The sequence below is a fragment of the Anguilla anguilla genome, chromosome 4, assembly GCF_013347855.1.
Source record: "Anguilla anguilla isolate fAngAng1 chromosome 4, fAngAng1.pri, whole genome shotgun sequence".
In the NCBI taxonomy this organism is placed as follows: Eukaryota; Metazoa; Chordata; class Actinopteri; order Anguilliformes; family Anguillidae; genus Anguilla; species Anguilla anguilla.
In genome coordinates, this window is record NC_049204.1 from 31,116,884 (window position 1) to 31,129,474 (window position 12,591).

Sequence of the window (12,591 nt, forward strand, 5' to 3'; positions counted from 1 at the left end):
TGGGTATGGAGACATCATCATTGAACAGATTTTTGAAGACATGCTGATGCAGGTCAGATAACTGATGTGCTTCTGGCGGTTGATGGCTTGCTTGGTCCCAGGTGACCTGGAGAGCATTATCACCCTGATCCACGACCACGTCCCCGAGGCCCGGCTCATTGAGACCATCGGCCAGGAGCTGACCTTCCTTCTGCCCAGCAAGGACTTCAGGCACCGGGCCTACGCCAGCATGTTCAGAGAGCTGGAGGAGACGCTGGCCGACATGGGCTTGAGCAGCTTCGGCGTGTCCGACACGTCACTGGAGGAGGTGGGTCACGTGATCTCATCGCCTGAAGAAATGCGCCACCTTCATCCTTTCATCGTTTTCAGCGTTGTTACTGAATTTCATTTTTGAACATCTTTAGAAGAGAATATGGGGGCCTCTTTTTGAATAAATCTGTGTAGAACATCTTAATCACAACATGCCTTCTTTCAAGGCTGGATTGTTATTCAAAGCTTTTTGTGGTTTTGATGATAGGTGTTGCTAATAAGAACATAACAGTGAAAAACGGGTGGTTTTCATCCAGTTGAAACATTGTCAGAGCCTGTCTTTTCCCCTTATAGATATTCCTGAAAATCACTGCTGACGAAGAGGGAACATACGACAAAAAATCCCCTGGTAAAAACTGCTGTTTTTTGCACTTTGTTCAGCCCTTTACTTTATCAATCCAAACTTTGAAGTATAACATAATTTTGATTGTGTAGAAGACTAATCCCTCTGTATGTGTTGATGTGTGTGTTTATGTGCAGTTGGTGATGGTCCCGTGATTGACAAGTGTCTTCTGTCAACCCACCATTCAGTCTCCTTATAGAGAGCAAGCGCACAGTTAATGTCCATGCACCTGAAGGTGAAGTCGTAGAGAATGAAGCTATGGGCAGAGCTTACGTGAAAAGCTTATGCAGAGCTTTTGTCTGCATGCAGCTGTGACTTTAAATGATGTGACATTACCTTATGTTACATTCATATAGCAGACACTCATATACAGAGTAACTTACAATAACTGCATGCAGCAGGGTTATTTGATCATTTGATGTCATTCCCATACCATGGAGTTAATGTGCAACACCATTAAAGTGCTAAATGTAAGTTAACTTATGACAGCCTAGAACCATACTACAAATACTGCACAAATAATGATCTATATAAATAAATGGTATAGTCTTACAGATAATCCCTATATAAATCCACATGCAGTAGCATGCTATGACAGTCTTAAAGAAGTGACATCAGAAAAGAGTGCTAGGCGATGGGGATAAGAAGTTTGAAGAATTGGCCAGCGAATTACATGCAACAAACCAAACAAATACCTCCGTTGCTTAGCTGCTATTTTCAGTGCAACTCCCAATAAAAGCCATTTTCCTAGCATGAAGAATTGATTTGATTCTTATTTCATTTGAAGGAGAAGATAGCCACAAAGCCCGGAATCCTATTACAGAGCCCACAGGGTAGTGATTTTATCTTTTTATTTGCTTGCGTGTGCCTAGGGGTTCGTTTCGCTGCTGTGGAATATTGAAAGGCGCAGCACAGATATAGCGCTGTGGCGGGGACAGTGTTTAGCATGGCTTTGCTGTGTTAATGCTTTGAACGCCTCACCTTTTGATCCGTTCACGTGTCCCTCACCACCGCCGCAGTTGCCGACGAAGCCATGCAGGCCAACTGCCAGAGAAGCCCCTGGCCTTCGGACAGCAGCGGCGGGAAAGGCTCCAGGCAGGTCAGGGGTCTCTGTCTGGTCATCAAGCAGTTCTTCGCCCTGTTGACCAAGAGGATGCACCACGCCATGCGCAGCCACAAGGACTTCCTCGCTCAGGTATCCTCGGCAACATACAGGCAGAGAAACTGCCATGGATCACTTACTCTGAATCCAACCCGTCTGTATACGCTAGTGTGCAATATGGCCTTACTGTAATAACTGACTCATCCAGTTTGCCTGTATATAACAGTGTGGAATGTGGTATGATTGTATTCACTGGCTCATCCTGTTTGCCTGTACATGCCAGTGTGCAATATGGCCTTACTGTAATAACTGACTCATCCAGTTTGCCTGTATATAACAGTGTGGAATGTGGTCTGACTGTAATCACTGTGCTTGTGCAGTTTGCCTGTACATACCAGTGTGCAATATGGCCTTACTGTAATAACTGACTCATCCAGTTTGCCTGTACATACCAGTGTGAAATATGATCTTACTGTGACTGCTGGCTTGTGCAGTTCACTTGTACATACCAATGTGGAATATGGTAGGCCTTTTTCACTGGGTCATCCATTCATCATGGGCCACGTCTATTAACTGAACACTTTTGTTTTTGTCTTCCCAGATTGTGTTGCCTGCAGCTTTTGTCCTTTTGTCCATGGTGTTCACATTGGTCATCCCCCCTTTTGGGGAGTACCCCAGTTTGACCCTCAGTCCCTGGATGTACGGGCGACAGTTCACCTTCTTCAGGTTGGCCAAGATACTCTTTGGTCCTCTTACTGACCTGCAGTGTTAGCTTTGAGTGGAGAGGAGCCAATTAAACAGTGACAGTCTATTAAATGTTAATAGGACACTTTCTGGAAAAGTCTACAGTTCATTAAAAATAAAATGTTCAGAACAAGGGTCAGTGTATTTAACTGGAATTAACCGTAGTCCATGGTCAATCGCACTTAAATCCATTGATTTGCTTTGTCTAACTAATGGAAAGAAGCAGGTTGGTAGGACATGTGAAGACCTATGATTTGACTACATTGGCTAACTTCCTTTGTGAATTTCACATTTAGTGCAGCCATGTTGGATCTGTTGATTCTTCCTTCACTGCTTTCAGTAATGAGAGGACCTTGAATGCGGAGATGAGATACTTTGGAGATGTCCTGTTGAACAAGCCGGGGTTTGGAACTCGCTGCATGGTGGAGGAGCCTCTGGAGTGAGTCATCCTTAAAGGCATAGCTCACTTCCTCCGGTTTTTTAAATTTCAACTATAGTGTGTTTTGACCCAGGTAGTTTTTTGTATGTGTGATTAATTGTATTTTAGACATTTAGAGACCCATCTAATGACCTGGTAGGTATAGAGCATTCTTGAGTTTGTGGTCTAAAGCAAGGGATACATTAAAAGTAACTAGAAAGCAACTTGTGCCGCAATGTTATGCCTCCAAAAGTTGTATGTTTTCTATGTATATTCCCCAATTATCATTCAAGAATTTTGTTTAATTTAATTTTTGGTTGGAACTATTTCATATTTTGTAGCTTTGAATATTTAAAGCTATTGAAAGCTGTTACAAACTTCAGTTGTCAAACACAAGTCATTTTACAGAAGACATGATTTCTATTTTTATATTGTTCTAAATAGTCACTTTTTTGTGTGTGTGTTTGGGTGTCGACAGGGACTTCCCCTGCAATAACATTACCACAGCATGGGAGATGCCGTTGGTTTCCCCGGTGATTGTGAGCATGCTGGAGGAACCTGTGTGGACCGAACTAAACCCCTCCCCCGGCTGCCAGTGCAGCACTAAGACCAAGCTGACCATGTTACCGGTCTGTCCTGGCGGAGCAGGTGGGCTCCCCCCGCCTCAGGTCAGCACAAACACCCCTCGCCACCCCCCCTCACAATAACAGGGTATGCTTAATGCACCCGCCCATAGGATCTGCATTATACAATCAAATTAATTTTTTATATGGCCAATATTCAGCTGCACTTGCCAACTGAACTATTAACTGGTTATCACATTCACCATTTTCATTGTCATTCGCTGGGAGAGTACTTACAGTACTTACAGTAATTGTGTGTGTTTTTGTGTGTTTCAGAGGATTCAGTCTACTGGAGATGTGATAATGGATCTGACTGGCAGGAATATCTCAGATTACTTGGTGAAGAGCTACCCCACCTTGATTAAATCCAGGTACAGTGCACCTTCAGTCCTCTTACATGGGATCTTATCATTTATATCTGCTTGGTTATATACATGACAATGAATGCATATCATGAAGGAAAAAAATGTCTAATATCTAAATTACTTTTTTTTCTTTTTCAGTTTAAAGAGCAAGTACTGGGTGAATGAGCTAAGGTACCTCTCAAATTATTTAACCAACAGTATCACTTTACGTATACAGCACTAAATGTCATATGAGAATGTGTACTACCATATTTTAAGTAATATTTATTCAGTAAGGAATTCATATACGTAAAGGAAGTATAAAAATCATTTGTTTAGGCCTTTAATGGTAAACCTAAAGTTCAGTAATGTGTGTCTGCAAAGTGGAATTGGCACCCCCTCTAGTGGATATTTGAAGGCTGCAGCCTCATTGTGGGTGTGTTTTATTTAACTTCAGGTATGGAGGCATCTCTGTTGGAGGGCAGCTCCCTGTCCTCGATGTGGACCCTAGAACCATCCGGAGTGTTCTGACTGACATGGGACGCTTGTTTAATATTACAGGGGTTTGTCTGTGATACTGTACTTTGTGTGTGTGTGTGTGTGTGTGTGTGTATTTATATGTTGTAATATCTAGAAAAAAATGTTTCTTTTTCAAAGCTTTGCATAAAAATGTTCCAGCTTCTCAGCTTGCACTGTTTTGCGTGTTTTTTTCAGGGAAGGTACAGTGGGCTTGCTTTAAAAGACATAGGACCTTTCTTGCGTTACATGGAAAGTCAATATAATATCAAGGTAAGTAGCACCTGTGAAGTTATACCAGGCTTCATACTATATCATATTACGTCATACTGTATCGTACTCATTCATGACTAACAGTTTTGGAAATATGTGCTATATGTATGCCTAAGTGATATTTACTTTAACTGTACAAATGTTACTGCCCTTATATTTATAGGTGTGGTTCAACAATAAGGGTTGGCATGCCATGGTATCCTTCTTGAACGTGGCCAACAATGCCATCCTCAGATCCAACCTGCCTCCCAATGCCAATCCGGCAGAGTATGGCATCACCACCATCAACCATCCCCTCAGCCTCACCAAGGAGCAGCTGGCTGAGGTCACAGTGTGAGTGCAGCTCGGTGGAGAAATCCAGGCTTTCAGCTGTCTTACACACACTTTGCACCATTTGACATCTGTGGATGTTTCCATTCACTACTTGCCATTTTACTTGAGTACCCCCTGCTTTTAAAAGGGTTTAATCAGAGTTTAATCAGTGTTTCAGGTTGTGTTCTGTCAGTAGACTGTCAGAGATAGGTGGAATTTAGTGAAAGGTAAATTTTAACACTGATACTTTTCGCAGAATTGTTAATGCATGAACTAGCTCACTGGGACATCTTACACAATCAGAAACCCATGGGGGTCTACAGCAAGGAGGACCTCTGGACGTAGACTGCTAGCATGATAACTCTAAATAGGCTGAATTGCCTATTTTTGGTCTGTTTTTCCTTATCAACCATTCATAGTTTACTTTTGGTTTCCCAAAGTATGCTCTAAATATCTTCCTTTTGTCTGTGCAAGGGCATGCTTATCACAATTGGGTACTTGGTTCTCAGTGATAGTGTTACATATATATATCAGCACATTTGAAACAATACATTCTTTGAGAACAATCAGTACTTTTGATTTTGATCCTTGAAGTGGTTCTCCTGTGTGGTTCTCTCCCTCAGGCTGACCACATCGGTGGATGCAGTGGTGGCCATCTGCGTGATATTCGCCATGTCCTTCATCCCTGCCAGTTTCGTGCTTTACTTGATCCAGGAGAGGGTCACCAAGGCCAAGCACTTGCAGTTTGTCAGTGGTGTCAGCCCACTGGTCTACTGGACATCTAATTTCCTCTGGGACATGGTCAGTACCTGAAGACCTAGTAATATTCTTTGTTTCTGTCTCACTGTCATCGTCAGCTGTATGCTGGATTTTATGCGTAATTAAGTGATGTGTCTGCATTGGAATTGTATTGGCCGCCTCTGTTGTGGCTCAAAGGGAGGAGTAAAGGAAAATTAATTTTTTTTAAACTCATAATGAAATTCATCAAAACGACAGTTTTTGAAATGATGCTTAAAGAAATAGCTGGTAATCAGCTCAATGTCAATCAGCTGAGAAATCTGAACTCTGTAGGTAGTTCATTTAAAGTCACTTTAAAATCTACAATTATTTTATTTTCACAGATGATCAAGGTTTGTGGGAGGGGCTGTTAAATCGTTTGTGTGACTTGTACATTTGAATATGCTCTGCCTCTCTCTCGTCATTCTTTCTCAGATTAATTATTCTATCAGCACGGCGATGGTTGTGGGGATATTCATCGGCTTTGATAAAAAGTGCTACACCTCAGCAGCCAATCTTCCTGCTCTTGTTGCTCTGCTGTTGCTCTATGGGTAAGCCTGCAGGAGTGAGTGTTTCCCTACATACGTAACAAAGGGCCTGTCAGCATTTCCAGATGCAGTATATGAGTGCCAAAAAGAATATCAGTGTTTCCCTATACTGTATATGTTCAATATAGCGTCTATCAGGTCTTCCCTTTTGTAGGGCTTGTGTTTGAGACACAGGTGACATAAATGCTTTGGTCCTTAGCAGCATTCAGGTGACAGAAGTTTGCAGCCTAAGCATTTGCTGCAGCTGGTTTCAGTTGGTGGAAATGACTCTGCTGCTCTCAGCCAATGGCAAGGGGGGTTCGGATGTCACTACCCGGTCGTGGCTACCATTTCAGGGGAGACTTCAAACCTGGTCACTGTCAACACCAGCTAAGGCTAAAATCTGTCGCATTCATCCAGTCATAGACCTGCAATTCCCAACCAATGCAACCCTTCCTTCTAGAAAGAGTCTGGAATTGGAATGGCTCGTGTGTTCTGTGTGTTTGGGGTAATCCAGTGAAAATACGGGGTCAGTGCTGGAATTTGGGGTGAAAGCACGGCACCATTCTCTGACTTGCAGGTGGTCGGTGACGCCCATGATGTACCCCATGTCCTACGCCTTTAACATTCCCAGCACGGCCTACGTCTCGCTGTCCTGCATCAATCTGTTCATCGGCCTCAATAGCAGCGCCATCACCTTCATTTTGGAGCTCTTTGAGAACAATCAGGTGAGCGATGCACCCACATCGCGCAGTATTACACAGACAGGAAGACATGGTGATGGTGAGAGAGAGCGGGAGGGAACAGATAATGCTCCATAATGGCCTTTCTTATTAGAACAAATGCAATGAACAGGGTCTATTACCTTAATTATTTAGCACAATTGTCAAATGAAGCACATACAGAATGAAAAAGGCTTCAGTTTCAGTGTTCTGGCTTAAATCAGTGGTTGCCAACCCTGTTCCTGGAGATTTATCGTGCTGTAGATTTTCCTTTGGAACCCTTATTTGGCACACCTGATTCTACCAATTAGCAGCTCAACAAGGCCTCTTGCTTTTGGAGGTGTGCTTTGTTTTATGGTTGAAGTGAAAAACTACAGGACAGTAGATCTTCAGGAACAGGGTTGTGAACCACTCGCTTAAATGGAAAATCACTTATAGAGTTTGTGAATAGATTCTGTTATTATAGAATGTTATAGATTCTGAACAAAATATTATTGTGGCAGTTTGTCATGCCTTACTGCCATTTCTTGTGGTACTTTGTCCTCTTCTCTAGACCCTGCTGAAATTTAATGAGTTGCTGAAGAAGGGGCTGTTGATTTTCCCTCATTTCTGTCTGGGGCGGGGCCTGATTGACATGGCCATGAACCAGGCGGTAACTGAAGTATATGCCCGATTTGGTGAGCACTGTCCTCCTGTTTTTGAACACTCTAATTGGCCGGGCTGAGGAATGTTGGCAGCAGACCAGTGCTCTGTGTCCGAGCTAAATGCTTTCAGCGGGACAACTGGGACACCAAAGTGTGGGAAACTATAGCTGACCGTAATGGACATGTTATGCCTTGCACTTGTCCATCTAGTTTTGTCCTGGAGATTTACACCAGAGTAGCAACTATTCGAAGCCACTGACTGTTTGGCTTTCCTTAATTACCTGATTGCATTACACGGTGACATGGGATGAGAAATCAAGAATATTACCTCAGGCTGATGTGGGAGTAGGTGATACTATGTACAGTACAGGCCAAAAGAATTAGGCCACCTGTATTTTTTTAACTTTAGGTAGAGAAGAATTCTGTTAATATATGCACATTTATTGAATAACAAAGCAAGTATAAACTTTTTTTCAGTTTCTACCTACAATAACACAAAAAGATGAGTGTTGCATAAAAGTTTTGTATCTCCGAAAAAGCCCTTGCTATGTACTGTTAACAAGAAGAAAAGACTCCAGTGGGCCAAGCATCATCAAAACTAGACCGGAAAGATTGGGAAAAGGCAGATGAGCATCCTTTAAGACCAGACAATCATACTTGCTGTTTCACTGTAGTCAGGGGAACTGGTTCCTCACTAGCTGCATTGAGTTCTTTCTGTATTTGCGGTGCGATTTGACAATGGTTTCTGTAGCTAGACAATGTAAGATATTTGTCTACTGCCTCTTGATCTTCCTGGTCTTCTCTTGTTAACATTACTGACTGCACTGAACACTGCACCTAGAAATCTTACGTCTTTTTGCAATTTCTCGCGGTGAATAACCTTGCCACAAATATGTTTACTTGGCCCCGCACATCTTCGGCTTACACCATCTTTGCCATCTGTTGCAGCTTTAGTGCCCATTTTACTTACACAACCTGACAATGATATTAGGCTACCTGTGGTTTAAAAAAACGTAATGTAGATAAGTGGTCCGTTTTTCCAGTCATTTTAATTGTAATTAAAGCCAAACGAGACTATTTTGCCATGTCTAAGACTATTTTTAAGTAAAACTAATCTTTTTGTGTTATTGTTGGTATAAATTGAAAGGAAATGTTTATATTTCCGTTTGTTATTCAATAAATGCTCCTATATTAACTGAATTCTTCTCGACCTAAGGCTGGGTTGATACTTTTGGCCTGTACTGTATGAACCACCCAAATCACAATCATCACATTTGTTATAATTTCATGATTTACCTATTTCCACTTTTATTATAATTTCATGATTTACCTTTTTCCACCTCTACTTCCTGTCTTACCTGTAAGTAACAGCAGTGCCCAGGACACAGTTGTGTTAGTGTTCTGAGTGTAATCTAAGTGATGTTATTTCAGTGATGTTATCTCAGAGAGATGTCTCTGTGTTGCCTGGATCACATGCTTCTGCTATGATGTATGCTGATACTACTTCCTCTCCTCTGTATCTTAAAGGGGAAGAGCACCACACTGATCCATTTCACTGGGATTTTGTTGGGAAGAACCTGGCTTTCATGGCTGTGGAGGGCTTTGTGTATTTTACCTTTAACATCCTAATTCAGTACCGTTTCTTTCTTTATCACTGGTGAGTTGTCCTTCCTCCAGAAGTCCCTCCACCTCACAGGAAATGACATTCAATAGCACCACACTTTGCTGTTGCCCTTATTGCACTGCACAATTTGTAGGCATATTTGTAAGTCTTTCCACTGAGTGTTAAACTACATATACCATACTCCTATTTCTATTATGGTCTGTGGTATATAAACCACTGTCTTCCTATTATTATTATTATTATGGTTATTATTGCTATTATTATTATTATTATTAGTAGTATTATTATTATTACCAGTTTCTTTCTTTTTTGTAACAATTCAAATTCGGTACTGCTGTTTGTACGTTTTGTGCGACAAAATTATTATGTTGCACAAATTATTCTCGCACAATTATAATATTTTTATTAAAAACAGTTGGCTATCAAGACTGGTCTGTGTACTGTACTTACATTGAAAAATAGATGCATTTAAAAATAAAAATATGAACATCTGAAGTTTGATCATTCTGGCTCAAAACAGGATGCCAGAATCCAAGAAGGAGCCTCTGTTGTGTGAAGATGAAGATGTAGCGCAGGAGAGAGAGAGGATCTATAGAGGAGGAAGCAACGTTGATATCCTGCAGATTAAAGACTTGTCCAAGGTAAGGCCTGCCACCCAGGTGTTTGATTGGTACTGTCTTTTTAAGGTAAGGGTCAGACTTAGTTACGCCTCCCCTCTCTCTGCAGACATACATGGGTCAGAGACAGCCGGCAGTGGACAGGATTTGTGTGGGAGTCCCCTCGGGCGAGGTATGTACCGCATATACAGCCCTTGGAGTCCCCATAGGGTGAAAGGCCCTTGGGCTGCCTACATGTATGGCACTGTATGTACCATGCCTGAGAATGCCTTCTCAGACACAGTTTATTCGGACCTTCTGTTCCTCGCAGTGCTTTGGCCTTCTGGGTGTCAATGGGGCTGGGAAAACAACCACATTCGAAATGCTGACGGGTGACACGGATGTTTCCTATGGGGATGCGACAGTTGCGGGTCACAGGTATCAGAAACATGTCAATAGTTTCATATTAAAGGCAGCTGGTTCCAGGTAGCAAGAGTATGTTGATAGTTCCATATTAAAGGCAGCTGGTTCCAGGTTCCTTCCTTAACCTTAACATCACATGTTCTTATATATTATAGGTTTGGTTTCGGTAAAGGAAAATGGTTGATGTAAAAGTGTTACTAATTTTCCATGTCACATTCATTTCCCCACCCAGCATTCTCACCAATATCCTGGACGTCCATCAGAATATGGGCTACTGCCCACAGTTTGATGCCATTGATGACCTGCTGACTGGCCGTGAGCACCTGTATCTCTATGCCCGTCTCCGAGGGGTGCCCGAATCGGAGATCAGCCGGGTGAGTGGGTCCCTCAAACCCAACACCCCCATCTGCATTGTCCCTCCCTGTTATGAGGGAATTCAGTCTCGCTCCACGTTTTATCACACATTTGCTGCCAGGTTCTGTAAAGGGAGGAGGAACTGTGTTATTGTACTTTATTGCCCTGGTGTCATTTGCATCTCTGTACCCTGTAGTGCATTTAAACAGAGCCCAACCACTGATATTGAGAGACTCTCACCTGGTCATTATTGGAGGACCAGGAGAGGTGGGATCATTGGTTAGAGGGGGGTAATTCCATATCTGATTGGCCAGCATTTCCCTCTCTTTTTCTCAGGTTGCAGAATGGGCAATCAAGAAACTAGGCCTGTCTGAATATGCCAAGCGGAGTGCAGGGACCTACAGCGGGGGCAACAAGCGCAAACTGTCCACTGCCATTGCCATGATAGGCTGTCCAGCCCTTGTGCTGCTGGTAGGTGGTGCTGTTACATATTTATATCCTTTCTTTATTGCTTGGCATTTGTTTCTTTAATCTTGCTTGATTTTGGACTGAAAGTTGGGTATAGATTAGTGTGGTTCCTTTCCTGAAGTTCCAGCTGAACTGTTTTGTCTGTTGGGGAGGAGTTTAAGTTGGCTGGTCTGGGCTGGTTTGTAGCATTTGATCACCATGGTCTCTCCTCAGGACGAGCCAACCACAGGGATGGACCCACACTCCCGCCGTTCCCTCTGGAACTCCATCATGAGTGTGATTCAGGACGGGAGAGCCGTCGTCCTGACGTCTCACAGGCAAGGCCTCTGACTCCCAGCCCAGATATTCTGATACTCTGACATGGCTGCATCTTGGTGCTCTTGCAGTGTGTGGAATTTTTTTTGGAAGACATCAGTGAAGAGTCAATTTCACAAATGTTTGTAGATCTTTGGTTACGCTTAATACACATGGCTTTGTAAACAAAGCAAAATTCCCCGAGCTATAATTCAATATCAAGGTTGGTTAGCAGTATGTACTGTAATTGTGAAGTGCAGACCTACGGGCACTTAGTGTAATGGAAATTAAGCTGTCCTCTAAAGTGGCACATGATGAATGAGTCTGGGCGAAGACACACAGCGTGAGTGTGCTGGCAGCTGGCGGACTCCCACTGGAACATTGAGTGAGTCATCAGGACAATAGTGTAGTGTGATGGTTAGGGAACTGAGCTTGTAACCTTCAAGGTTTACTGTTCACTGTTCAATTCTGAAGTGGGGCACTGACTTTGTACCCTTGAGAAAAGTACTTAACCTAAGTTGCTCCAGTAAATAGCCAGCTGCATAAATGTATTTTATTTAAGGAATGCAAGCTGTGTAAATTACTCCATACAAGAATCTGCTAAATCCCTGAAATGAAATTCAGTGCATGTGTGTGGATTTGGGGATGGGCTGGTCTAAAAGACGCCTTCCCTCTCCCAACTCTTAACAGCATGGAGGAGTGTGAAGCTCTCTGTACTCGTCTGGCCATCATGGTCAATGGAACCTTTAAGTGTCTAGGGACCATCCAACACCTCAAATACAAGTAAGTCCAATGGGTTCTCCAGTCTACACTCCTAGTCACCATTCAATGTAGAATCCTTCAAATGAGTTGATCAGCCACAAAGATGGATTTTCACTGAACTACAAATGTTCCAAGAAGTAGTACTGCTGGTGAAAAAGTATAGTGTTCCTTCCTGAAATAAACACACCTTTCCTTTCCAAACACCCATTGAGTTACTAAATTGTAGAATTGTGTCATTCTCAGCCTCAAGTTTGCTGCAACAGGTTAGAACAGATTATTTAACAGATTTACTTCATGTTGCAGTTAGAAGATTGGCATTACTGATTTTATTTCTGATGAGCATAGTTGGTGTGCATCATATGATGGCTTGCATGTGGTTTTTGTGTGCGTAGTTGGTGTGTTTTTACAGAGTGGTC

The 12,591-nt window shown here is 42.5% G+C and overlaps 1 protein-coding gene across 2 annotated transcripts in view; it reads left to right on the forward strand.

Moving 5' to 3' along the window:
- Positions 1 to 12,591, forward strand: part of LOC118225718 (retinal-specific phospholipid-transporting ATPase ABCA4-like) — a 38,723-nt gene that overhangs the window by 24,147 nt on the left and 1,985 nt on the right. For both annotated transcript variants that reach the window (XM_035414600.1, XM_035414601.1), the window contains exons 26-48: positions 102 to 307; positions 604 to 658; positions 1,672 to 1,847; positions 2,356 to 2,480; positions 2,839 to 2,937; positions 3,395 to 3,584; positions 3,816 to 3,910; positions 4,043 to 4,075; positions 4,341 to 4,446; positions 4,598 to 4,672; positions 4,836 to 5,005; positions 5,608 to 5,785; positions 6,197 to 6,312; positions 6,869 to 7,016; positions 7,564 to 7,687; positions 9,182 to 9,311; positions 9,799 to 9,919; positions 10,005 to 10,067; positions 10,206 to 10,312; positions 10,530 to 10,671; positions 10,988 to 11,122; positions 11,333 to 11,436; positions 12,104 to 12,196. In XM_035414600.1, the coding sequence (XP_035270491.1) occupies positions 102 to 307; positions 604 to 658; positions 1,672 to 1,847; positions 2,356 to 2,480; positions 2,839 to 2,937; positions 3,395 to 3,584; positions 3,816 to 3,910; positions 4,043 to 4,075; positions 4,341 to 4,446; positions 4,598 to 4,672; positions 4,836 to 5,005; positions 5,608 to 5,785; positions 6,197 to 6,312; positions 6,869 to 7,016; positions 7,564 to 7,687; positions 9,182 to 9,311; positions 9,799 to 9,919; positions 10,005 to 10,067; positions 10,206 to 10,312; positions 10,530 to 10,671; positions 10,988 to 11,122; positions 11,333 to 11,436; positions 12,104 to 12,196 (2,791 nt within the window). The remainder of the gene's footprint in view (positions 1 to 101; positions 308 to 603; positions 659 to 1,671; positions 1,848 to 2,355; positions 2,481 to 2,838; positions 2,938 to 3,394; positions 3,585 to 3,815; positions 3,911 to 4,042; positions 4,076 to 4,340; positions 4,447 to 4,597; positions 4,673 to 4,835; positions 5,006 to 5,607; positions 5,786 to 6,196; positions 6,313 to 6,868; positions 7,017 to 7,563; positions 7,688 to 9,181; positions 9,312 to 9,798; positions 9,920 to 10,004; positions 10,068 to 10,205; positions 10,313 to 10,529; positions 10,672 to 10,987; positions 11,123 to 11,332; positions 11,437 to 12,103; positions 12,197 to 12,591) is intronic.